Source organism: Mytilus trossulus, chromosome 6 (assembly GCF_036588685.1).
Source record: "Mytilus trossulus isolate FHL-02 chromosome 6, PNRI_Mtr1.1.1.hap1, whole genome shotgun sequence".
Lineage (NCBI taxonomy): Eukaryota > Metazoa > Mollusca > Bivalvia > Mytilida > Mytilidae > Mytilus > Mytilus trossulus.
The window spans coordinates 76551867-76577346 of record NC_086378.1 but is presented as its reverse complement, the minus strand read 5'-3'; the positions used below and the strand labels follow the sequence as shown (position 1 = coordinate 76577346).

General features: G+C 32.4%; 1 protein-coding gene across 1 annotated transcript; it reads left to right on the top strand.

Moving 5' to 3' along the window:
* Positions 1 to 10221: 10221 nt before the first annotated feature.
* LOC134723755 (uncharacterized) lies at positions 10222 to 25471 on the top strand. Its single transcript, XM_063587302.1, has 2 exons — positions 10222 to 10355; positions 24162 to 25471. Exon 2 carries the CDS (start codon positions 24168 to 24170, stop codon positions 25284 to 25286), a length of 1119 nt encoding a protein of 372 aa, XP_063443372.1. The 5' UTR covers positions 10222 to 10355; positions 24162 to 24167; the 3' UTR covers positions 25287 to 25471.
* Positions 25472 to 25480: the final 9 nt, after the last annotated feature.

The following is a 25480-nucleotide window of genomic DNA, read 5'->3' as shown; positions in this document are numbered from 1 at the left end:
CAAAGATTTATTACAATTAAAATATGATTAAAATCTGATAATCGATTTATCAGCTTGTACATTTATACGTGCAAATGAGAAACAAATCCTTTTCTTTGATTCTCCAGCCCGGCACACAATTAGTCTTGTTAGTTTTCATTATAACGTCTAGTCTAAAGTTATAAAGACCGAATTAACGCATTTGTTGCCACAAAGCCGTGATATGTACCGATTGTCAGGTTGTCTGCATATTGCCACGATCATCACTGAAGAGACATGTATTGTCGAAATGCGCATCTGGTGCAAGAAAATTGGTACCGTTAATTTTATTACTACCACTGGGTCGATACCTCTGCTGGTGGACTATAAGTCCCCGAAGGTATCACCAGCCCAGTAGTCAGTACTTCGGTACTGGCATAAAATACGGATTTGTTTTTTATTATTAAAATTTGCTGTTACAAAATATTAGAAATGATTATAAATTAAGGATTGTATCTCCCTCATGCAAAGCTCTGATTCCTTTCACGGATTTGGCTACACTTTTTGGACCTTTTGGATTATAGCTCTTCATCTTTTATATAAGCTTTGGATTTCAAATATTTTGGCCACGAGCATCACTGAAGAGACATATATTGTCGAAATTCGCATTTGGTGCAAGAAAATTGGTACCGTTAATTTTATTGATATAATTGTAAAATATCAGCTACGAGACACAATATGAAGATTGTTTCGAGGTCCTTATTGGCGACAAATGTACCCCTATAATAATTGTATATCAAACTTGTTCTTGTGTTTTATGAATCACAATTTTTGTCCGAATTATCAATCTAAATACCGTTTCAATAATTTTAATGTTGATTGATTGATTAAAATATGATTTTTGTTAAACTCCACTTTCAGCACTTTATAAATTTAATTTTCAGTTTTAATTTTACTAGTGTGCTTTGTCTATATGTCTTTTTGTGTTTCTGTGTTTTTATAGTGATTAAGATTATAACACAATGTTGACTGCTGTACCCTAATTTTGACATTTTTAACTATGACGTCTTTTTGTTTTGTTTTCAGCCTGATCATTGTCAATTGCAATATAATATAAATTTAGAGGTTTAGCTTGCTATAAAATTGGGTTTTATCCACCATTTTCCAGATAAGAAAATGACTGTTCCAAATCAGTAATATGACAGTTGTCATCCATTCGTTTGATGTGTTTGAGCTTTTGAGTTTGCCATTTGATTACGGACTTTCCGTTTTGAATTTTCCTCGGCGTTCGGTATTTTGATGATTTTGCTTTTTACAAGATAATGCTAGCTTTATTTCAGTTTTTCTCATAAGCTCATGTATGAAGTTTTTCTCATGTAAATAAAGAAATAAGTCGATTGGAAGAGTAGCACAGTGGTATCTAATGGGAATGCCAATTATCGGGTGAACAACTCGTCACCAAAACATAACAAATATATATCATCAATCCAGGAATCAAGCATCTCGATACTGGCGCCCTAACCATATCATAAGTGCGAAACTTTATTATGCTATAGGGCGTCCTAACATAAGATGCGCCTGAGATAGCTTCGAAACGCATTTTAAGAGTAGATCACAAGTCCATCCTAAAATTGGTCTTATCTATGACTTACGATGAATCTTAGGATACTTTCGAGAACACCACCCCAGATGTATTAGTAAACCTTAAAATGAAAATTCATATGACACATACTTCTTTTTCACGGAACGTTGTTGTTCTCCGTTCCCACATTGTAGTATAATTATAGGTTTTCTTTAAGACAAACCGATAAATTACCCTACATCTTGACGATTGATGGTTACCCGATATTTTCTTATTTTGATCAAACAAATTAACACCACTTTAACAACCAGGGGTAAAATTTATGTCTATGTATAAGAATGAAATATTCTAAGTATGGGTTTCAAATAAAATACACTTTTATGCAAATGAAACAAAGCAAGTTAAATTCGAGATACTGCAGCGAATAATCCAACGATTTGTATACATGTAGTAAGACTATACACAAATCCTTAAAAAGAAATTTTATCTGAAATTCTCAATGGACAATGATGGATGTAAGAGGAGGATATTTCCGATGGATTTCAAAAATTTAAAAAAACAATTCATATGCACAAAATGCAAAATTTCGAAATGCATCGGTCACAAAACAAACCCCGGAGTCTAATTAGTATGATCTAAAATGTTTGTAAGGTATCATCTGAAATTCTAACTGGGCTGATAGAGCGATATTATTTTATAATAAAGAGACAAGGGCGTTATATAGAATCCAGCAATATTATACTAAAGCACACTGTCTAGTAACTATACCAAATGTGCGCAATATTGAATTCGTAATAAGGTAAGAATTACTTATCTATAAAAATGAAAATTAACTATATAAATATATTTTCTTTACCTCAATTTACTAGTGTACATGTACTTATGGTTTTATACAAGTACAACATTAGGGAGACGGATTTATATTAGTTTTTCCAAATTTGTTTCAAACATATTTGAATATTTCCGTTTACTAATATTTACATATACTAGTTGATATGACTTTATAGTATGAATACTTGAATCTTTTGCCCAGCGCGAAATAAAGTCGAAAAAGGCAAAATGAAGCGGGACGTCGTTCCTGCATTGTGCATGCATCGAAATCTTCTTTTTTATTACGGTTCTATTTATATTTATACTAATATGAGGAAGGCGCTACCTTAAATGCCAGCTTTATACTAAGACAATGTCCTCTATACAGATTGGTTGTTGGTTGTTTAACGTCTAGTGGCAAATATTTCATGCATGTTCAGAACGAATGTCCTAGGCTACATTAACGATGGGGGATAGGACCGGGATCGGGTGTTTTTAGGTCGGGATTTCGGGTTTGATCCTTTCGAGATCCGGGAATTCTTTATTCGAATTTCGGGACATCGGGATTTCGTGTTTTTAAGTCCGGGATTGCAGGATTTCGTTTTTTTAAGCCCGGGAATTCGGGATCAGGACCCCTCCTACCCCCCTCCCTAATTAACGTATTGTTTATATCTAAAATTTAATTATAAGTTCAGATGGATAATGTTTAGGGAACAAACATTGAACTGGAAAAGGCAGAAGGGTTGTAGTATTTTTCCTGAAAAAAATATTCTGATTCCCAAATTGATGAATAAAAAACCTGGCCTTCCTTTTCCTTAGGGGTCCCAACATTACTGTTGAAAAATGGAGGGTCCCACTATATACATGTGTTTGAATACATTTTGTAATTGATATATTAAATAATATTCTATTGTATTGATTGTTTATATATTATAGGCTTAAATATGTCCGTTATATTAAAACTGTTTATATGGTTTTGGTTTGTATATAGGTTGTGGGACCCTAAAGTAAATGAAAGCATTATAGCACTCTTTTACTTTAGGGGTCCCAATCAAATAATCTTTATATGGTTTTTGGCTTGTATATAGGTTGTGCGACCCCTTATAATAAGTAAATCAAAGCATTATAGCACTCTTTTACTTTAGGGGTCCCAATCAAATAATCTTTATATGGTTTTTGGCTTGTGTATAGGTTGTGGGACCCCTAAAGTAAATGAAAGCATTATAGCACTCTTTTACTTTAGGGTCCAAATCAAATAATCTTTATATGGTTTTTGGCTTGTGTATAGGTTGTGGGACCCCTAAAGTAAATGAAAGCATTATAGCACTCTTTTACTTTAGGGTCAAAGTCAAATAATCTTTATATGGTTTTTAGCTTGTATATAGGTTGTGGGACCCCTAAAGTAAATGAAAGCATTATAGCACTCTTTTACTCTAGGGTCCAAATCAAATAATCTTTATATGGTTTTTGGCTTGTGTATAGGTTGTGGGACCCCTAAAGCAAATGAAAGCATTATAGCACTCTTTTACTCTAGGGTCCAAATCAAATAATCTTTATATGGTTTTTGGCTTGTGTATAGGTTGTGGGACCCCTAAAGTAAATGAAAGCATTATAGCACTCTTTTACTTTAGGGTCCAAATCAAATAATCTTTATATGGTTTTTGGCTTGTGTATAGGTTGTGGGACCCCTAAAGTAAATGAAAGCATTATAGCACTCTTTTACTCTAGGGTCCAAATCAAATAATCTTTATATGGTTTTTGGCTTGTGTATAGGTTGTGGGACCCATAAAGTAAATGAAAGCATTATAGCACTCTTTTACTTTAAGGGTCCAAATGTATTACAAAAAATAAAAAAAGTGAATGTTAGGTCATTTTACTAAAAGCAAATGCATTTTAAAACAGCAAAAAAGATTGGAAAATTAATTAAAAACTTAAATACACTTAAAACAGGTCTATAGGGAACTATTTTTTTTTATACAATAACATACCACAAACTTTTATGGACTGGGACCCCTAAAGTAAAATCCAAAAATGTTGGGACCCCTATAGTAAAAGAAGGCCAAAAGTCTGTCAGGCATAGGACAAAAAAAATATTTTGAATCCAGATCTTCACCAAAAATAATTTTATCTTTCAGATAATTCTGCAAAATAAATTTAACTTTTATATATCCAAAAACATAAAAACTTCCCAAACCGCACATGTCAGTCTGTACAGTAACACAGTAGTTTTTTTGGGTGATAATAAGGCCATATTTGCCAATTTTTTGTGATAAACCATAATACTAGTGTTACATTTTGACTAAATAATTTTAATTGATAGTACTGAAGGGCTTTGTTAAAAAAAAATCTGACTCGAATAAAAAAACATTTGTATTTCAGATCATCTTCAGTTTGGGAGTTCTACATCAATTTCATGTACTAATTCAGAGTCAGTTTTATGTTATTTCTTGCATATATTTTTTGTTACATGTACATGATGTAGCTTTCTTTTCAAGTTTTTATATGAAAGCAAAATAAAATTGAGAATGGAAATGGGAAATACAAGCATGTCAAAAATTTTCTTTCGAGTAAGAAGATGCACTCAAAATATGGTGTTTTAAATATTTTATCTGTAATTTGTGTATTTTCCTATGATAATGTCAATGTCAGTATCATGATAAAGAAAATATATTTGGTAAGTATATATTCCCAATTGACATGCGCCAGTGCGCTGTAAAAGGATCTTCTTTCCCTTAAATTCCAAAAATTGCACCATGATTTTTTTTCTCTCACAGAAACATGAATTATTTGGTAAATAAAATACTTATCATTGTTTGAAACTTTCAGTATTTAAATTTGGTTTAGCCTTTTTGAATGTTTCAATGATTGCATGAACATTTTAACAGAAAATGTACAAAATATAAAAAAGAAGATGTGGTATGATTGCCAATGAGACAACTATCCACAAAAGACCAAAATGACACAAACATTAACAACTATAGGTAACCATACATTTTATAAAATTGCATTATCTGCAGAATTATTGATAACTTTCCTCACAATATATTCACAAGGACATAGAACTAATATTTTGTCCATGCTATTCTGATCTGAGTTTTTATTCATACATACATGTATACTGGCATGGCTGGTGCTGTTTCAAGTTGTCTTCTTTTTCTGTTTCTCGAGAAGTATTTGTTTAACCTGCTCAGTCACTATAAAGTGTTACAATTCTTATTTAGACGCAACACATAAATAGTGACCAAAAAGGTACTGCTTTCACATGAGAGAAACTAGAAAAAAAATAAATGTAAACATTATCAATATTTTTGTAGGACTTGCTATCATTTGAAATTAAAGAGATTTGTAGTTAGAAACTTCTGCTGAATAAAAATATCTGGGTTCACCTGATACCTGTTTTCAAATTAGTCCATATTGATGTTTAAAGGATTCAAAATTAAAATATGTTTGATTTCAACTGACATAAAAAAAAATGGTGTTATTTATATGCTCAATATACATCTGCAGTCGTATCAGGCTGTGCATGGCAAAGCATTTTATTGCCTTCAGGTTTGTACTTTTTTTTGGGTTTGGTCATGAAAATTAATTTGTAAGTCTGTTGTGAAGTTGCTAACATGAGAATACCCTAATTTTATCAAAATTGTCTGATTTTTTTACCCAACTTTTTTATGTACCAGACAAAAGTTTATTCTGTGCTTATTTTGTAGACTTTCCTTGTTTACAATAGAGTTACACCAATTTAATTTTGAGTCCATGTAGAGTCATTGAAAAATGAGTTTGAAATTACATCCAAACAATCCATGATCCTGTACCCAAATGTATGGTTAATTTCAAATCCTTTAAACTCAGGATATAAACAGAGATTTTGTTTTATTTCATGCTGTAACTATTATTTTTGGAAGAAAAGGATGTTCATGGTAACACATTTAATTTGCTCATTTTATTGGAACCCAATTGAACCTTTCCATAGATTCACCTGATAGTTACCTGTCCATTTAAACTTTTTGCAGTTCTATTGTCCCATTGAACAAATACAACAGGTATTGTTCTCTGTATATTTTATAGTCACTCAGACCTTTAAATTTCTTCTAAGAGAAATCTATCACTCATCAATTAATCTACCAGAGTAAAAGGTGATAATAAGATAATTTCACATGGTGAAACAAAACTTGTAAGATTTTTGCAGGTATTTTTTGTTGAATAGGTGCAATTTGGTTACTGAGTACAATTTTGGTACTTTGATGTTATATCATAAGTGTGTATTGCTAAATAGGTTGAAATATGAACCTGATAGTGATATAGTGATAAAGTACTTGGTAGAGTGAAAAATGTTTTGAACAGGGATAAACTGATGCATAAAATATGCAGGCGACTGCTGCAGCTTGAATTTAAAAGGATGTAGCCCACATTCTTCCAAGTAACATGCCCTATATATACCTATCATGGTTTATTCTCATGGGTTATCATAATAACTCCATCTTCCCAATTTTGGACAATATTGAAGCATACAATATATACAGAAGTCAGTGTTCTCCCCAGAAATTGCATTTAGCATCATGGTTAACAGGGAAATTAGAAATACCATCTTGCTTCTAAAAATATAGCATCACATCCATAATTACACTAGTAATTTTGGGGCCCTTTATAGCTTGTTGTTCGATGTGAGCCAAAGCTCCGTGTTGAAGGCCGTACTTTAACCTATAATGGTTTAATTTTTAAATTGTTATTTGGATGGAGAGTTGTCTCATTGGCACTCACACCACATCTTCCTATATCTATGTAATCTATAAGAAAATCACTTTAGATAGCATCAAATTCAAAAATATAGCATCACATTACCCTGATGCTAAAAGGCCCTGGGGAGAAAACTGAGTCAGTTCTAAATGTACTACTCAGACTCAAGTCTCCTTTTATGATTTAACTTAGAGAGAAAACAAAACAGTTTCCATTTCCTGGGACTGTATAAGGTGTGACATAATCAATGAATGGAAATTTGAAAAGATGTCTTGAGAGTTTGCCATTTAGGAAGTACAGAATTAGAAGATTGTGAATTATTTGAATGTTTAACTTTTGTTAAGTTTTGAATGAGTCTGTGGGCTACCATAGGATCCAGAGGGAGACCCTTTTCTTGAGAAAAAATGATGATTATATAAGGAATAACTGAAGCATGATTGGAGCGCCCCGTCAGCCCCCCCCTTTTTTTTAATGAAAAATTCTAGATTCGCCATTGACTACATGAATACCGTGATCACATTCAACTGTATAATTATCACTGTTCCTTGGTTTGGGGAATAATGATATGTGGCAGATGAACATAAGGAGTCATGGTCAACCAGTGCACCGGAGTTTATCCCGCATGCCCGGCATGGCCAATTTGTAAAAAGAAATGCGAAATGTATTGCTTGCAGAGTTTTTTTCTGTGTTTCCATGGCTGGGCGGAACTTTTATGCTAAATTTGTTTTCGTTAACTATGATTTTGTGACTTTTGAATGAAGTACCTGTGATTATTTAGGACATTTGTTTTACCTCACTGATAATGGAATGTTGAAGCAGACGAAACATGGCGTCAGATGTTGTTGTCATAACTTCGGTAATTTCCGTCGTACAATAACATTTAAATAAGCTACACAAGTAGCCCAAATTTCTGAATTCTTGTTTTTGCAAACAAATAAAAATTTATGTCGTATTTAACATCGAACTTATTCCGATCCGTCCCGTTTTTTCAAGATCGCGTTAAAACGAGAATTTTGGCAGCCATTAAAAAAAATTAATCGTACGAGATTTAACGAGAGTGACGAAACTTTTCAGATGGGTCGTCTAGCAAGAGTTACCGTTCTTTGTCCCAAAACGATGCTTCTACCATAAGTGCCAGCATAGCTGGCATATTATATAATTTATACAGCAAACACAATCGTTGGTCCCCTTTTAATTGTATATCATTAAAAAACGGAAATGTTAAATGGCAAAGCCATTGCATTAAAACAAGTTATTCGCAGTAAATGTTTTTGAGAAAAGGCAAATTAACCTCAAATTATTCCAAGTTTTGAACGATATTTATGCATGTTCTAAGCGTAATGTATATGCAGTTCATTGTGCTCTTGAAGCGTGCACACTTTCATAAAAATCTGTGAGATCGCCATTTACGTATTTGGAATATATTTTTTTATAATTTCCTACTGAAGAATTCTTCGAAATCTCAATCTATTTCAAATTATTCCATTATTTTTACGATATATTTATGCATATTCTATTAATTTTTAATTTTTCTCGGGAACAGTCAGTCGGATTTACAGTAAAAAGTACAAGTTAATTTAAAATATTTTTTTTCATTCATATGCGGTTATGTGATCAAGATGCTCTTGCAAAACTTCTCACCTCTTCATTCACCTTCTTCATTTTATATGTAGCTTTTGGAATTTTTTTGAGAATTTTTTTTTTTTGCCCCTCAGCTGCAACTATAACAAGTAATGTCAAAATTGAAAGAAAAAATTGTTTTCATCTTGGCGCCAAAAAAAATAGATTGTTTTTCGCCAAAGGCGGAAAAAAAGTTTGTCCGAAAAAAAAATCCATAGCCCACCCAGAAAATCAAATGGTTGCTGCCTAAGAGACCTTCATACCTCCCAGTCACAAGTTTAAAAGGAGCACTACCACTTCCAAATTTGAAAAATGCAAACCAAGATTTTATCCAAGTATGATTTTAAAGTTTTTTTTCATAAATTAATTTGTATACAGTCTGTACGGACGGAGTTTGCTTCGCTCGTTTAGATTAAAACATTATACTATTACTCTATAAATTAATTTTAAACAGATCATCTCAATAGTTTGTATTACATGTTTATCAATATTTAAATCAATATTACAAAAATGTTCCATCTCAAATTCTTATAACTTTGTGTAAACTCTGAAATTCCGATTATTCAGTCTATTATCACTTAATAATTATTATTTGAAAGAATCTTATTTACACCCCATATTAAGCACCATATTCAAAAACAAGCTTGTAAAATAGAATACTCAAGACCACATGTTGCTCTGCATTTAACGATAAGTAAGCCTAATGATCTACTTGCTGAATTTGATACAATTTTCGACATATAATTAAAATCCAAAAACTCATTTAATAATAAACCAAGATACATATGTTTTGAAACAATATTTAACTGGTTTCCGTTCATAATGAATTCAAAATGTTACATAATTATATACATTCTGTTGAAGTAGTTCGCTATCATGGAGTAAATAGGTTAGATAGAAAGTGTACTCTTTGTACTTTGAATATCACTAAAGATGAATTTCATTTTGTTTTACAATGTGAATGCTATATATTTACTTGATTTGTAGTTTATTAAACCTTATTATTATAGACGTCCATCATCGTTCCAATTAGTGCAACTTCACAGCACTGAAAATGTAAAAGATTTGCGTTTTTTGTGTAAATTCTTGTTTAATGCACTTAATCATAGGACCAAACTGTTATTTGTCAAGACTTGATATTTATTTGCTTCTCTGATGTATTATGGCATGTTGTGTTATAGAAATGTATTTGTATTTATTGCACTGATAAGCATAATGTGCTTAAAGTAATAAAGAATTGAATTGACATTCATGATATATCAATTTTGGTTGAATTTTACCAATTAGCAAACTGTGGATTATTTAGTGATCATTAATATCGAAAGTTAGGATACAAAACTGGACGGTCTGTTGATTTAATTGTGGATAAGCATAATAAAACCCGGTATGGGCTCTGAAGGCTGGTCATTATTCAGACAAAATGAAACACATAAATAAAGTATAATAAGTGGTTAACTAAAATAACGTACGTATATTTTAAATACACTAAATTGGACAGATTCTTCTTCGAACTTCGAAACAGCGGTAGCTTCCTCTTTACTACGGTACGTTGACTTTCACGTGATAATAATTAAGAGAAGAAAACGGTCACCACTGTTTCGAAGTTTGCTGATTCTTCTTCCCCGAAAGGATACGGACTTACATCAGAAAGGTATGCAGGGCGAATTTAAATGTATTATTGACACTTAAAAACAGTCTCACTTTTTGTTTAGTCCAAGAACATTCTTTGGTTCTTTTTTGCAAGAATGCACTTCACTTTGTCTATTTTAAAAGTCAAAATGTAGACACGGAATAATTAAAGTAAATGAAATGCTTGATTGATTGTTGGTTGCTTTACGCCGCATTAACTAATTAAATGAAGAAGAGACAACTATGCTTTCTCACTTTATGTCGCCTTGAGCAAAAATACCTTTCCAGCTTATTTTTATACAGTGTATAAAGAAAAGAAAAAAATAACCGAAAAAACGAATCTTGATTTCTTATCAGTAAATGTGAAAAATGATATACATTGTATTTTAATTAGATCCCTTTCTTAAATTAAAGCTCTTTTATACCTATGTAAAGGGTGCACTTAAAGTGCACGTGTATCCAATCGCTCTAAAAGTGCCTTCTGACAAAAAATACCCTGCCCTTTTCAACAGCTGCAAGAAACTATGTATTTGTCAGAACATAGCCTGCACGCGCATCAGTCTAATCGTTCGGATAGAGGCCACCATGTTTTGTAGCTGAAACTTGAAAAAAAAATGTGGTTATTTAAAATGAATTTGGCGATAATGAGGAAGATATTATGATTTTTTCTGAAAAATATGTTTGTCCTGCATTTTTTTAAATCAAAACTCCTGTCCTTCCTTTTTCTAATTTCATCCTAGCCCCACCCCCAATAATAATCAAATGATAGCTTAGTATCGATCTGATAAGTTTAGTCTTTCTCAACTGATTTTTATAGTTTGTTCTTATGTTGTGCTGGGGTGGGGTGAACGCTTACACACATGCATGTTTAACTCCGACATGTTCTTTGTGTGCCTAGATCCAAAGTCAGGAACCTGTAGTTCAGTGGTTTATTTTGTCGTTAGTTTATGTCTGTCATATTTGTTTTTCATAAATTGTTTTGTTATAAAATAGGCCGTTAGTTTTCTAAATCAAAATGATAATATTTTTATTGTCAGGGCCTTGCATGGCCGACTATATGGTTTGATTTTTTTCATTGTTGAAGACTGTACGACAGTCTGATTAAAACTACCCCCACTATCCACATGCGTCTCAAACAGTGGGGACTGGTTTTAAGCCCCACTCACACTGTCACGTTTTACTACGTTTTAAAATGCTACGTTTCAACTACGTTCAAACGGGATCTGTTTCGTATGTTTTGAAAAGTCAACAACAAACGTAGCGAAAATTGAAAGTAGAAACTTAGTAAATGTGTATCAAAACGTGCTTACTACATATCGAAACGTATCAATGCGTGGTTGAAACGTGGGTGTACACGTACTTATACGTAGCAAAACGTGATAAGAACGTAGCACAAACCTACTAAAACCTAGATTTCAAAATAACGGGACATTTTTATTCGAAACGAAGTTGAAACGTAGCATTTTAAACGTAGTTCAAACTTGACAGTGTGACTGGGGCTTTATACATCCATGTCATTTATACTTAGGTGGATAGTTGTCTCATTGATAATTATTCCACATCTCCATATCTTTATAATAGAATTATAGTTAAAATCTGTTAACTGATAAAATAATAAACTTTGTTACAACATTATAAAACTTTGCAAGAGGGGGTCGAGTAAAAGGTTAACAATTTTACATTTTGCTCAAAAAGAAATAACAGTAAACTTAAATCTGATAACAGATAACAGATAACAGCAATTTAATTGAGAAAAGAGAAAACAGTGAATAAAAAAAAAGATTTATCTCAGTAAAATGAACTAAAATAAGTCGGATCCAGGTCCAATCAAGTTAGTATATCATATTATAATCCTTAAAAAGAAGAAGTTCAAGTGTTTAAAAGAAGAAATCGTAAAAAATATAAGATCGTCAGTCTCATAAAAAAAAGAAGGAAAAGGATATTTAAAATTGAATTATAAAAATTTAGAGAGTGGCTACACCACTCGTTGCAATGGCTAAACCACTCGTGTTTGCAACAAGATTTAAAGGGAAATTCCGCGATTTTTTACTTATCATATAATCATGTTCATCTTAACATAAAAAACACATTTGCAAAGTTTTAAATTTATATTCCTTCTAATAACGGAGAAAATCAAGTATTTGTAACTTTTTTGGTTGAATTCTCGAGTGGGTCGTGACGTATTAGCCCGATTTATTGAATTCTGGGAAAAAATAAAATCTGTTTAACTCTTATAGCTTATCGACAATATACGTAATTAAAAGCGCACAGCTGACGAATGGTCGAAGTTATTAACCACAATATAAGAATGAACGAAAGTGAATATGCATATATATACCGTTTTGTATTGATTGAATTAAACTCCTATAAAATTATCTCCAGTAAATGTTTATGAATAAATTTAATTAATTATTGTTGAGATTTTTTTCATAAAATATTTATTGAACATTTTTACTGATATTGAACTGAAAATATTTCAATTCTATTTACCGTTATTGTTTTGATAATCATTTCAATGCAACTAATGTGTGAGCAGAGTGTGTATATTATTTTGTAAAGGTCACTGTATATTTCTCGGCTTGAGGTCAATTCGTTTACCTTGTAGCTATTTAGCCGCAGGTATGAGTTCACGCGTACACAGGTATAAATGTTGTTATTTGGAAAGGATAAACAGAAAGGATTAGAAAGAGTATATGCTGCCATGATGTTAATACACTAAGATTTAATACACGATGAGAATAAAGATACAATAATTAAATTGTGTAAATTAATTGAAAATAAAATTCTGATTCGTAATTCCGAAAGTGTATAAAAATAAAAGGAAACAATTTTTGATTACTTTCTAAGCGGTAATTGGCGTAAAGATTCAAATATGAAGCAAAAAATAGTAGTTTTAATCTTTAATAAAAACTAAATGCAATATTACCCAATTTGATATACCATTGTACATCTGTTTGATATCATTGTTTTTACCGGAATTTCTTAACTTGTATTCAAATCTGGCTGTGTTTAAATGCTAATAAAACTATTGCAATTATAAGTTTTTAATTGACAAAAAAATACAACATACAACATGCATAATTTTATTTTAGTTTCTTTTTAACATTTTATTCTTACATAATTAAATTCATTTGACAATCATTTACACGAACTTTTTGTGAAAAGAATACCAATTATCTAAGCTAAGGCATTATTTCTTTTGAGAATTTTTGAGGATTTTTTTAAAAATTCTATGATAATATTTGTGCAATGTTGAACATGATAGCCGTCATTAATCCAAATAAGTAATACAGTAGTTGTAATAAAAGTTATATTTTAGTCATGCATAACAGATATTGACGAATTTATAATAGTTCGTTCATACATCGTTGTTCATGAAACAATCATTATTAGTATACATGTAAGTTTCCTGACGTATAAGAGCCGTTGAGGATGAGTTCCAGAGAAATCAGACTAGTGGCGTTTCGTTCGTTTGTTTGTTGGGAAAGGAGAGGAAATGCAACCGCTTGTACAGATAAACGACAGAATTACCATACAAGCATTTATAGTCAACACAATCAGAAAGAGTTCCCATCGTTAGACGGGGAATATGAAGGCTTCCAAGAATGAACAAGTGACATGTCTAACTCTGAACAGTTAGAAAACAGACTATCGACATCGACCGCTTGTTCTTGATATTTGAAACTGTATGCATATATATACGTATACGTTTATGATATAGTGATGAGTTCTTGCGTCTGACAAAAACTAAATTCCTTCATGGTTATATCTTGCCATACGTTTATATTGGTTTGTAAGGTGATTACTCAAAATCGTTATTTGAAAATCCAATTTGTGAGATGTAGATTCATTTCAATACAGAAATTTCGTCTATATATTTCACAAGTGTATAACACGGAGAAGCTCTGAAGGTTCATTACTCCCATTTTGTTTGGGTGTGAACCATCGATGTTTACAGCAATATTAAAGAATAAGGTGATGGTGGTAGAAAGAACTATGGGCGTCATGTGGCAAATATTACATGCATATCGGACAATGAGTTGTCAATCTGTATGAAAAGATTTCCAATACAACCATATTATTAAGAAGGAATGTTTACATGCTATACTCTCGTACTAGTATTACAGGGTTCTTGTGGCGTTCACCTTAGACACACATCGTTTTAACGATGTTTAAAAAAAGACAGAACCAATTTAATGTCATATTTCCCTATTTTTTAAATATAACTAAAATTCTTTTATCTGACAAGAATACCCCTATTTAGCGAACAAGTAATTTATTCTTTTTCTGTTATTGAATACCAAGAAAGAAAATAAATCCCGAAATTAATTTGAAACTTTGATACTCAAAAGTTTCCCAGCAAAATATTCACATCCCCTGGGGATAATTAGTGTTCGTCCAGTGGCATATATAACAATTGTGATGACGAATTCCTTCCTTTGTTTGAGAACAATCTTATTGAAATATAAATCTGTGATTTTCCTAGGTCCACAGCTTCAATGAACCAAAGCAAAAGTTATACATCGACCTGTATTTAAATCAAATTGGTTCTCTTCTTCTTTTGGTATACAACTGTAGTCTATCGACATACTGTTGGCATACATGGACTAGTCTATTTACAACTGACTTTTACCCCTATTTATTCAAAATATATGGTTTTTTCTTATGTTCAATGTATACACGTATATATTTTAAATTGCGCTATTATTGTTCCGTAACTTTCTATCCAGTCGTATAAACGAATCGTCGGCAAGTGCGTACATTTTTTTAAATCAATATTTCTGGTCTGTTCCAATCTGTCCTTCACTATTGACAATGACTATATATTACATTTCCCAAATTCACCCTTGGAAAAAATATTTAAATAGATTTTAATTTCATCAAATCTTATTTTTTGGGTATTATTTATATTTTTATGAATGATATTCTTTACACCAGAAATGTTAGTTATAAACAAGCGTATGAGTTTAGTAATGACAAGTAAGACAGAGCTGTAATATTATACATCTGATAGTTCAAAATGGAAAGTTATAAGTTATAAGTTATCAGCCGTGTACACTGATCAATACCTGCAGAAGTGAAACGATGCATGAACTTGCAAGCCCGACAGGAAATCGCTTGAATACCTGGACGTGTCACCTCACACCCCTCACAATACCTTTGGAAGTAATACCTTTAGCCATGCTGGTGATCAGACGAGGGAAGATCAAAATATATTTGAAAAAAGTTTATTACTTTAAAGAATTATGAACAAATTAGATTTTCGAAAACAATTTTCACGGAACACTTAATTATGATTTCAACTTTGACTTTTAACCTAATTCCAATATCAACAGATTAAAAACAACAGACCATGGTATTTTAAAAAAAGTAAGAATATTTTCCGTATCAAGTTAGTTAGTCGGATTAAACAACCGTACGATTGACAAGATATCGACACGCAATTACGACTACATCGGTTACTGTAGTTTTGTTTCTTTGTGGTTTATAGACATATCGTTTTTATTCATCGGGAAAGAAGACAAGATGGCGGATCTCGCAGAATTGATACTCTAAATTTAAAATCGATGGTGATCGCTTATCTAGCGGAATAAAACTTTAATATCTATGAATTTGAGCATTTTTATACAGAATGAACATAATATCAATTTTTGATTTTTTTGCGAAGTTTCCCTTTAACCCAGTATTTATCGAAATCTGCAAAATTTTCTTTTATTATTCTCTTAAAATACATATACTTTTTAAATTATCAGCACGTGAGAGTTTTAAAATATAAGTACAACAAAATAAGTGCCAAGAAAAGAATTTCACAATAACAAAATTATAGTCATGTAAACCGATTCTTGATAACTCAAGATAACTACATATAAATACTGCACATGAACGGGACAAATTTGCGATTCCAAAATTAGCAAATATATCGGAATATTAGATGTTTTATGTGAAAATTTAAACGGTTTCCAAAGGAAAACAAATACTTCTCCATTACAGTTTCACTTTAAGTATAGGAACAATTTTTTTGCCTATGGAAACAATTTTCCTTTTATATTGGAACAATTTTTTCTCCCTTAAGAACAAAAAAAAAAACGACATGACTTTTCAGAAAATAATGTCAAAATTTCAGGGGCAATGGTGAGATCCCCCTGATCTCTCAATCTAAGCCCTCCGTAGATAACAAAGATGACGTTATTCTTGGAAATCCTTTTTATACAACCGTAACATATACAGAGTCTATGCAATCGTCGAATTTAATGGAGACTGAAAGACCAGGGGGTCTCACCGAGGCGTCATTTAAGCGGTCTTAAGGACGTACTTAGGTGAGGTTTTGGAATTTGTGTCAAATGTTCGGACTCCTTGGTGTTTTTCCATACAATACAATGTAAAATATTTTGCCCCATAACACCCATTTATTTTTTCATATAAGACTTAATATCTCATGAAAGGTCATTTACCAAAATTTTAGAAGATTCTTGATTTTCTTTCTTTTGTTTTGAGACCCAATAATACCAATGCAAATATAAGGTAAAAGTCCGAGTCAGCCTTTTCCTGCCATATTTTTTTTAAATCTCAAATATCTCGAAAAGGAGGTCCATGACCTATCAATATTTTTAGTTTAATTTTTATCCTTTATTGATGCTCTACAAGCTTAAAGTAACAATTTTAACTTCTTAATTTATTAATGTTCACCTAACCTCACCTAAGTACATCCTTAAGTAGGTTTTCACTAAACATTTCATTTTTGCAGGCTATCCATAAATATTTCTATTTAAATTTCTTAATGTATCTAGAGAAATCGATTTTTGTTGATGTATTATAAATTACATACATTTATATAAAAGTTCATCTTTGATGCATCTTTTAACAGTGGCGGATCCGGAAGGGAAGGGGTTCGACATTAAAAAAAAATTGGCCGATCAATGTATTTGAATGGGGATATATAGTTGGACCCCCACCCCTTTATCCTGTGTTGGGACACCTCTTTTTTTTAAATAATGGCTGTATCCGCCCCTGTTTGATGATAACATAACGACAAATATGTAACTGAAATTATAGGTATTAAAGAGTTGACGACAGCTTAGGGTTCAGTTGATACGGAAACCAAATCATTAAATTATTTTCCTGCGATTTATTTTTGAAAAGCAAAGCTCCATATGTGTGTCTTGGCGTATTTTTACAAATTGAATAACATTATTTATTAATCGATTACTATTTGGTAAAATTATGAAACAGAATATAATATTTACTCTGAAATATTCGGGATATTTATAACTGTTAATTTAATTTAAACAGGCTGTCATCTCTTAAGATCGATATATCAGCATGCAGACATTTATAATTCACTTCATTATAACCAATGTATATATATTGTCATTCGTCGCTCTAACATCGCGAGTGTCTCTGTGAACAGGTAATGTAATTACTTCCTTATAACCAATGTATTGTCTTTCATCGCTCTAACATCGCGAGTGTCTTTGTGAACAGGCAATGTTATCACTTCCTTATAACCAATGCATGTATTGTCTTTCGTCGCTCTAACATAGCGAGAGTCTTTGTGAACAGGTAATGTAATTACTTTCATATAACCAATGTGTTGTCTTTCATCGCTCTAATATCGCGAGTGTCTCTGTGAACAGGGAATATAATTACTTCCTTATAACCAATAAATTGTCATTCATCGCTCTAACATCGCGAGTGTCTCTGTTAACAGGTAATGTAATAACTTCATTATAACCAATGTATTGTCGTTCATCGCTCTAACATCGCGATTGTCTTTGTGAACAAGTAATATAATTACTTCCTTATAACTACAATGAACGAATGTATTGTCTTTTATCGCTCTAACATAGCGAGTGTCTCTGTGAACAGGCAATGTAATTACTTCCTTATAACCAATGTATTGTCGTTCATCGCTCTAACATCGCGATTGTCTTTGTGAACAGGTAATGTAATTACTTCCTTATAACTACAATGCACGAATGTATTGTCTTTTATCGCTCTGACATAGCAAGTGTCTCTGTGAACAGACAATGTTATCACTTCCTTATAACCAATGTATGTACTGTCTTTCGTCGCTCTAACATAGTGAGTGTCTCTGTGAACAGGCAATGTAATTACTTCCTTATAACCAATGTATTGTCATTCATCGCTCTAACATCCCGAATGTCTTTGTGAACAGGTAATGTAATTGCTTCCTTATACAACCAATATTTGTCTTTCATCGCTCTTACATCCAAAGTGTCTCTGTGAACAGGCAATGTATTTACTTCCTTTAACCCAACCAATGTATTGTCTTTCGTCGCTCTAACATTGCGAGTGTCTCTGTGAACAGGTAATGTAATTACTTTCTTACAACCAAGGTATTGTCTTGCATCGCTCTAACATAGCGAGTGTCTTTGTGAATAGATGATGTAAATTCTACCTTATAACCAATGTTTTGTCTTTCATCGCTCTAACATAGCGAGTGTCTCTGTGAACAGGTAATGTAATAATACTACCTTATAACCAATGTTTTGTCTTTCATCGCTCTAACATAGCGAGTGTCTTTGTGAACAGGTAATGTAAATTCTACCTTATAACCAATGTATTGTCTTTCGTTGCTCTAACATAGCGAGTGTCTCTGTGAACAGGTAATGTAATTACTTCACTATAACCAATGTATTGTCTTTCATCGCTCTAACATAGCGAGTGTCTCTGTGAACAGGTAATGTAATAACTTCCTTATAACCAATGTTTGTTACTTTTGTTTCTTTTTTGAAAATTGGGCGACAAAAGTCAATTTTGTATGCAAATTAGTTTAGGTTGGATTCTGTGAACTAATTTGCATACCAAATGACTTTTGTTACACAAAATTGACTTTTGTGAGACAAAGTTGACTTTTGTGAGATAAAATTGACTCTGTGAGACAAAATTGACTTTTGTGGGACAAAATTGACTAACAAAAATCAATTTTGTCGCACAAAAGTTAATTTTGTCACAAAAGTCAATTTTGTCGTCACAAAAATGAATTTTGTCGTCACAGAAATGAATTTTGTCGTCACAGAAATGAATTTTGTCATCACAAAAATGAATTTTGTCATCACAAAAATGAATTTTGTCATCACAAAAATGAATTTTGTCATCACAAAATTGAATTTTGTCTCACTCAATTGACTTTTGTGTTTAAATTTTACCATATCAGGTAAAAAAAAGACAATTTTGTATGCAAATAAGTTTATATTTGCATACCTTTTCGACGTCTACAAAAATGAATTTTGTCATGACAAAATTGAATTTCTCATAAAACAAGACTGTATCACTGTGACATAGTTTTGTAAAACAAAAATGATTTTATTATGAGATAATTGAATTTTGTACAAAACGACAAGAGTCCCATTCGGCGCCCCATACCCTCTGGTACCTTTGACCCCTCTTTTATCAATATAGTACAAAAGAATGATATACAAAGTGACAGTAAACTGTTACAGGCAAATATTAATATAATATATAACTGAGACTACTATTACAATCTCAATATAACAAAACACCCAGAGTATACTGATTCTTTCACAACACTGTAATAGTGTTTACTGTGAGATTTAATTTCTTGTCATTTATTATCATCCATGTCTTAGATTTTTGTATGTCTGTACATTTAACTCACTTTCAGGTATAGAGATGTGTTTTTTTCTGAGACAAGTGCTTGTGACCATCCACAAGAACTTGCGGACATGATCTTTTCAGTACTTCAGATTATTGAATTTTGAATTTTTGTGTTCAAATAAAAATATCACGTTTTCCATGGGCGCATATGGGACATTCATCATGAGCCATGAATTGAAAGGATTACGCTCTTGGGAAAAGGGATATTGACACCCCCTACCCCTCTCGCGCACACAGCATTGAAAATTTGAAAGAAATTAAAATATCTATTTACCATGTTTACCACAATAACTAACCCGACAGCTGCTTCATTTTTCATATCTTTAACAGGTGCATGTACATACTAGTTATTAAAAGGTTATACATGTCGTTGTCAGTTATAAATCGAGATATTTAAGTAAAGTTGTCCTAGATATTATTAACCTGTAAATTGCTTCATTTATTTTTATTTTGTCGTCGTTTATTTAACTAGTCATTGCCGTTTTAACACACATAATATCATTGAAAAGCTGGAAGACATACTTTTTATTTTTCAGTTACTTTTATCCGATAAAGAAATTACTTGTCGACGGCAATTGTGTAAGCGCTTAGACAATTATAGTGCACCGTTACGATTCAAATATGATGGGATTGGTATATAAATCCCTTATAGTTGAGTAACTCTTGACAACAACAGGCTACATTTGAGAATAGTTATTGAAATTATTAAGGTCTTTCCTTTTTCAAAAGGGAAAGACCTTACTGTATTTCTTCTGTTTATTATTATTCCTTTTCCGCCAAACTTTGACAAATTTATCCGCGTTAACCGTAAGACGTGTCGCTTTCATGTTCACACTTTGTATCGGTGTCATGAATACCTATCCGGAACTCACCCTGTGAGTCGAAATATTTTGTCGGTTCGGAGTAATCCCTCCGAAACCCCAAAACCTTGTTATCGTTCCATCACCGTAACCGTAATAGGTTTAAAAAAAACGAAGGGTGAAATTTGTTCAGGACCAGACCCTGGTTCTTCATTACATTTGGATCGAAATGATTCAACGACTCATTGGTAGGGTTATGCCCCTATTGAAATTAACCGGTGTGGGTTGGCCACCAAAACTCAGAAACCGTAAGTCGTAGACACTTAGGAACTTCACCATTCATCATCAATTCATGTGACTTTGAAAAAATATCTCAATAACAAATGTGTATGTATACCTTGACCTTTGACCTAACACCTTGTTAGCGGATAAGCTCAGCAACCTTAATACTTTCAGAATTGTTGTATAGTGGAAAATGTTTGGGCATTAATGCGCAACTTTGTTACATTTTGACCGAAGATATTTGACCTTTCTGTAAGGGGCATAACTGTTGTTTTAGGTTTCTGAAAAAGCATAATCAGCTTTTACTATATGATTAATGGTCCTAGACGCATTGGGTCTTCAGCAATGATATTTGGGACCAATGACCTTGACAAAGGTCAAAAGGTCAAGGTCATGTCCCATATAGCGTATTAAGTGTTTTTGACATTATTAAAAGGACTTTCAGTGTGTTTAAAAGCTTTTTAAGGTTGACCTTGACCTTTTCAATACATTCTACGTCTATTGGAACATGAATTTTACATTACAAAAGAAAGACCTCTCAATTGTTCAAGAACAATTGACATTTTAATTTTACCTGTTTCTGCTGTCGCCATCGTCAGTCTAGGGAAGAAGCGAATCGATTAAACTTTCTTATATATCACATAGCGATATTGTCTAATATCAATTGTAAATATGCAGACATTCCATGCGGAAAATGTTGTTTTCGGCAATGAAAAATTAAGAAAATACTAACTAATGTCAAGAAAACCGCAAACATAATTCACAAACTAAGTTCATGACCGGCTTAATGTTTGAGGATCACTATCACTGAAATTTCGTATCTGTAACAAAATTAACGCTTACATGAACTTATCATTTTGAAAATGTTGCTTGACCCTATTGATAGTTGAAAGTGTTAACAACCTGTTCAGTCTATTGTTTTCAATCACATGGTTTAACCGACTAACTCTATTTGAAGTGATGATGCATAGCGAAATTTAAATGCGGTTGTAAATAGTCTACCTACCTATAAGATTCTAATATAGTTCCAGTCGCGGATCCAGGGGGTGGGGGTTCCAGGGGTTTGAAGGATCAATGCATTATAATGGGGACATATGGTTGGAAGCTCCCTTTCGAAAACGGCTGGATCCAGCCTTGATGTCACACTGTTATAGCCTATCCACATGGGTAATGTCGAAATAGACAAAAAATATCATTACTTAAAAGAAAAAAAACATTCATTCAAACAATCCAATCCAATACAGCTCCAAATAACAATGAATATTCAAATGGTAAAATAAAGATTCCAAACAAATCAAAATGTACAAATGCTGATGTCCCGAACTTTGAAGATACCAACTGAGTTGCCTCAGACTATAAATTGAACAACTTCAGATTTACAACGAAAATTAAAAATCTTGTCAAACAGAAAATAGATTTATTATTAACTTAGAAAAAAAAAAGAATTTGACTTTCGTTTTTGACTTGTAATCATAGTTAGAATTTTCAGTTAACACCAGTGTTTAACATGTTTAATGTAAAGTGGGCATATCCTTCGAACGCAACAATCATTCTTTAATATTCAGTCTTTGCAAAGGTAGCCTTCTTCTTGTTTTTGCTTGTCAAACAGTTATAACTTTTTTCCAAAATAGAACCAAAACATTTATGCCTAATTATATTAAGCTACACTACTACACTACATATAATACTGTAAGATGCCGAAATGACAGGTAAATACATGTGATCCTAAGATACATTGCCATACACGGTTACGTCAGACCAGTTACTGGGTATTATCGCTATTTTGTGCATTTTTCCTTTGATCTTTTTTTGTGATAATTTTCATATCATGCTTCTCGCTTGAGATGGAAAAATTACAGCTAGAAACTAAGGAGACCACGTTGCGTTGCTAACGAAATTGACATTGAAATTGACAACGTCGTCATAGGTAAAATAGCGATAAACAGAATGATTATCATTGGTCATCTCAACTCGATTGCTTTTCTCACTTTCGCTGTTCCAGCTCAAGCGAGAAAATCAATCTCGTTGAGATGATCAACAATAATCTATAATTATTGAGTTACTCACAGTCTCGCTATTTACTTTATAATTTATAGAATCTATACCAATGATCTTTATACTTTTTTTTAGAGTGAGAAATGTTTCAAACGAACTAAGTGCTCCAAATATTCTAATTAAGATGTCATATTGTAGTTCTGAGTCTAACTGTTAGTTGGAAAAAAAATCTACCTACTTTCTAACAGCTACATGTTTTTGCTTCGCATCACGGTGCGGAGCTATACGTTTCAGTAGACATACACGCCATCTTGAAATAATAATTCTGATCACTGATTGGTTACTTTATGATGCGGCTGAGAATCATCAACAGCCATTGGTTAAAATGAGATAAAGAATAACAGACTTTTTTCGTTCAGGATAAGTCATGAAAAGCCGGGAAATTAACTATGTGTATATCAGTTCCGATCAACTGTCATAAATTCATGTTCGTTTTATAATGCATGTATTGTACACTGAAATTCAATATTGAAAGATCAATTATCAATACACGTTAAACTTTATTTGCTTTGTCAATTTGCAACATGCACGATTTGTTTTGTTAAACAATGTTCCTATACAACGTTTTCAAAAAAAGCATTATCTGTATTTTATAACTTCTCCTAATATAGGCACACTCATAACGCACACCCTTAAAGTAAATCCATTTTATATCAATCAACTATCTAAAATTACCACATGCACACATTTACATTAAATTAGGATAGAGCGGAGCAGTTCACAGCTTTTAAGAAAGCCAAAACTTGTTTCTTATTTGATTTACATTAAGGTCTGGTGGAAGACATTTTTTCCAGTTCACTGACTGTCACAACTATTTTATTACAGGTTAATGTGTAATTATAGACTGGATTTTTTTCCAACGAACTATAACTACTTTAAGAATATATTTCATTGAAGGGTTAATAGAACTTGGCAAATTGCTTCCGACTTACTAATTGTCACACATATTAGAATTTTATTCGGATTTCGGGAATTAGACACGTTTTGGTGGCCGGACACGTTTCTGAGTCTTAAACATATTTGTATACTGGTAATTGATTTTATATTTTCAGAAAGACATGAAACATCTACCACCACTAGATGTAAACACGGGCAAAGTACAACCTCGCCGCTTATACCATTACAGAATATTAGTTTTGTGTATGTTCTGTACATTTGTATATGCATACCTCTATATCAGTATTTCATACAGAACGAAAACAATTTCCATGATAATGGACAACACACTAACTGATCTGCAGTATTTACAAAGTAACTTGGAAAAATTATTGAGACCTATCAACTCAAAACTAAATCGAAGTACCACAAATACCGATAGCTATGAAATTATTAGGAACAAAAAAAAGATTGATGGAGATTCTAAACAGTTGTTAGTGCTTTTTACTACATTTACAACGAAATCTGAAAAGTTTGTTTGCAGAAACAACACTTTAAATAACTGGAATTCATTTGGAACTGGTGTTAAACCAGTGTTTTTCTCTGACGATCAACATCTTTTTAAAGGAATTAAAGAAAAAGGTTGGGACGTCATCCCACCCACAAAAACCGCCATAGGAGTTCCAATATTGAAATATATGTATTTGGAGGTAATGAAGAGATATTCCGCTCATTTTTATGCTTATGTTAACGGGGACATCATATTTACACAAAATCTAAACGATACTCTTCATTTCATTTTAAATTCAAACATCAACCACAGTGAGCCTATGTTGATCGTTGGTCAGCGAACAAACGTGAAGGAAGTGACTGCTGAACAAGCATCTACATTTGAAAATATAACAAAAGTTTCAAAAAAAGGAAAACTTTTTACAACCTGGGGGGCGGACTATTTTATAACGAATTCCGTCTATCCGTGGAAGGAATGCCCGGAAGTTGTGATTGGTAGAAGAGCATACGATAACTGGCTCATACTGAATGCTAGAAAACGGAAGCATACTACAATCGATGCTACTAAAACGTTATTAGCTATACACCAAACGACTAAATCGGGAGATACTGAAGGACATACGCACCCAAATGGTAATTTTAATGCAAAATTACTGAGTAAACTTTACAAGCGAATCAATTATGCAGCTGGGCTGACAAGTTGTACTTCTTATATTACTACGCGCAATGAAACATCGAAGGAAGTACAGTTACTACAAAGAAAAATAGGAAAAGCATGTTTCCCTATTTGAATACTATCTGCCTCGAAGTTCTAGATAGACATATTTTACATCCTGCTGCGCTATGAATGTAAAACAGGAGGAACCAAGTCTGTTTTAAACGATGTTCGCAAAGGATAAATATGTATACAGACTGAGATCTAAAATAAATAAAAAAGTCCAAATTACACGAGAGTCACATGATGAAAAATGAAGGAGTAGGGCCA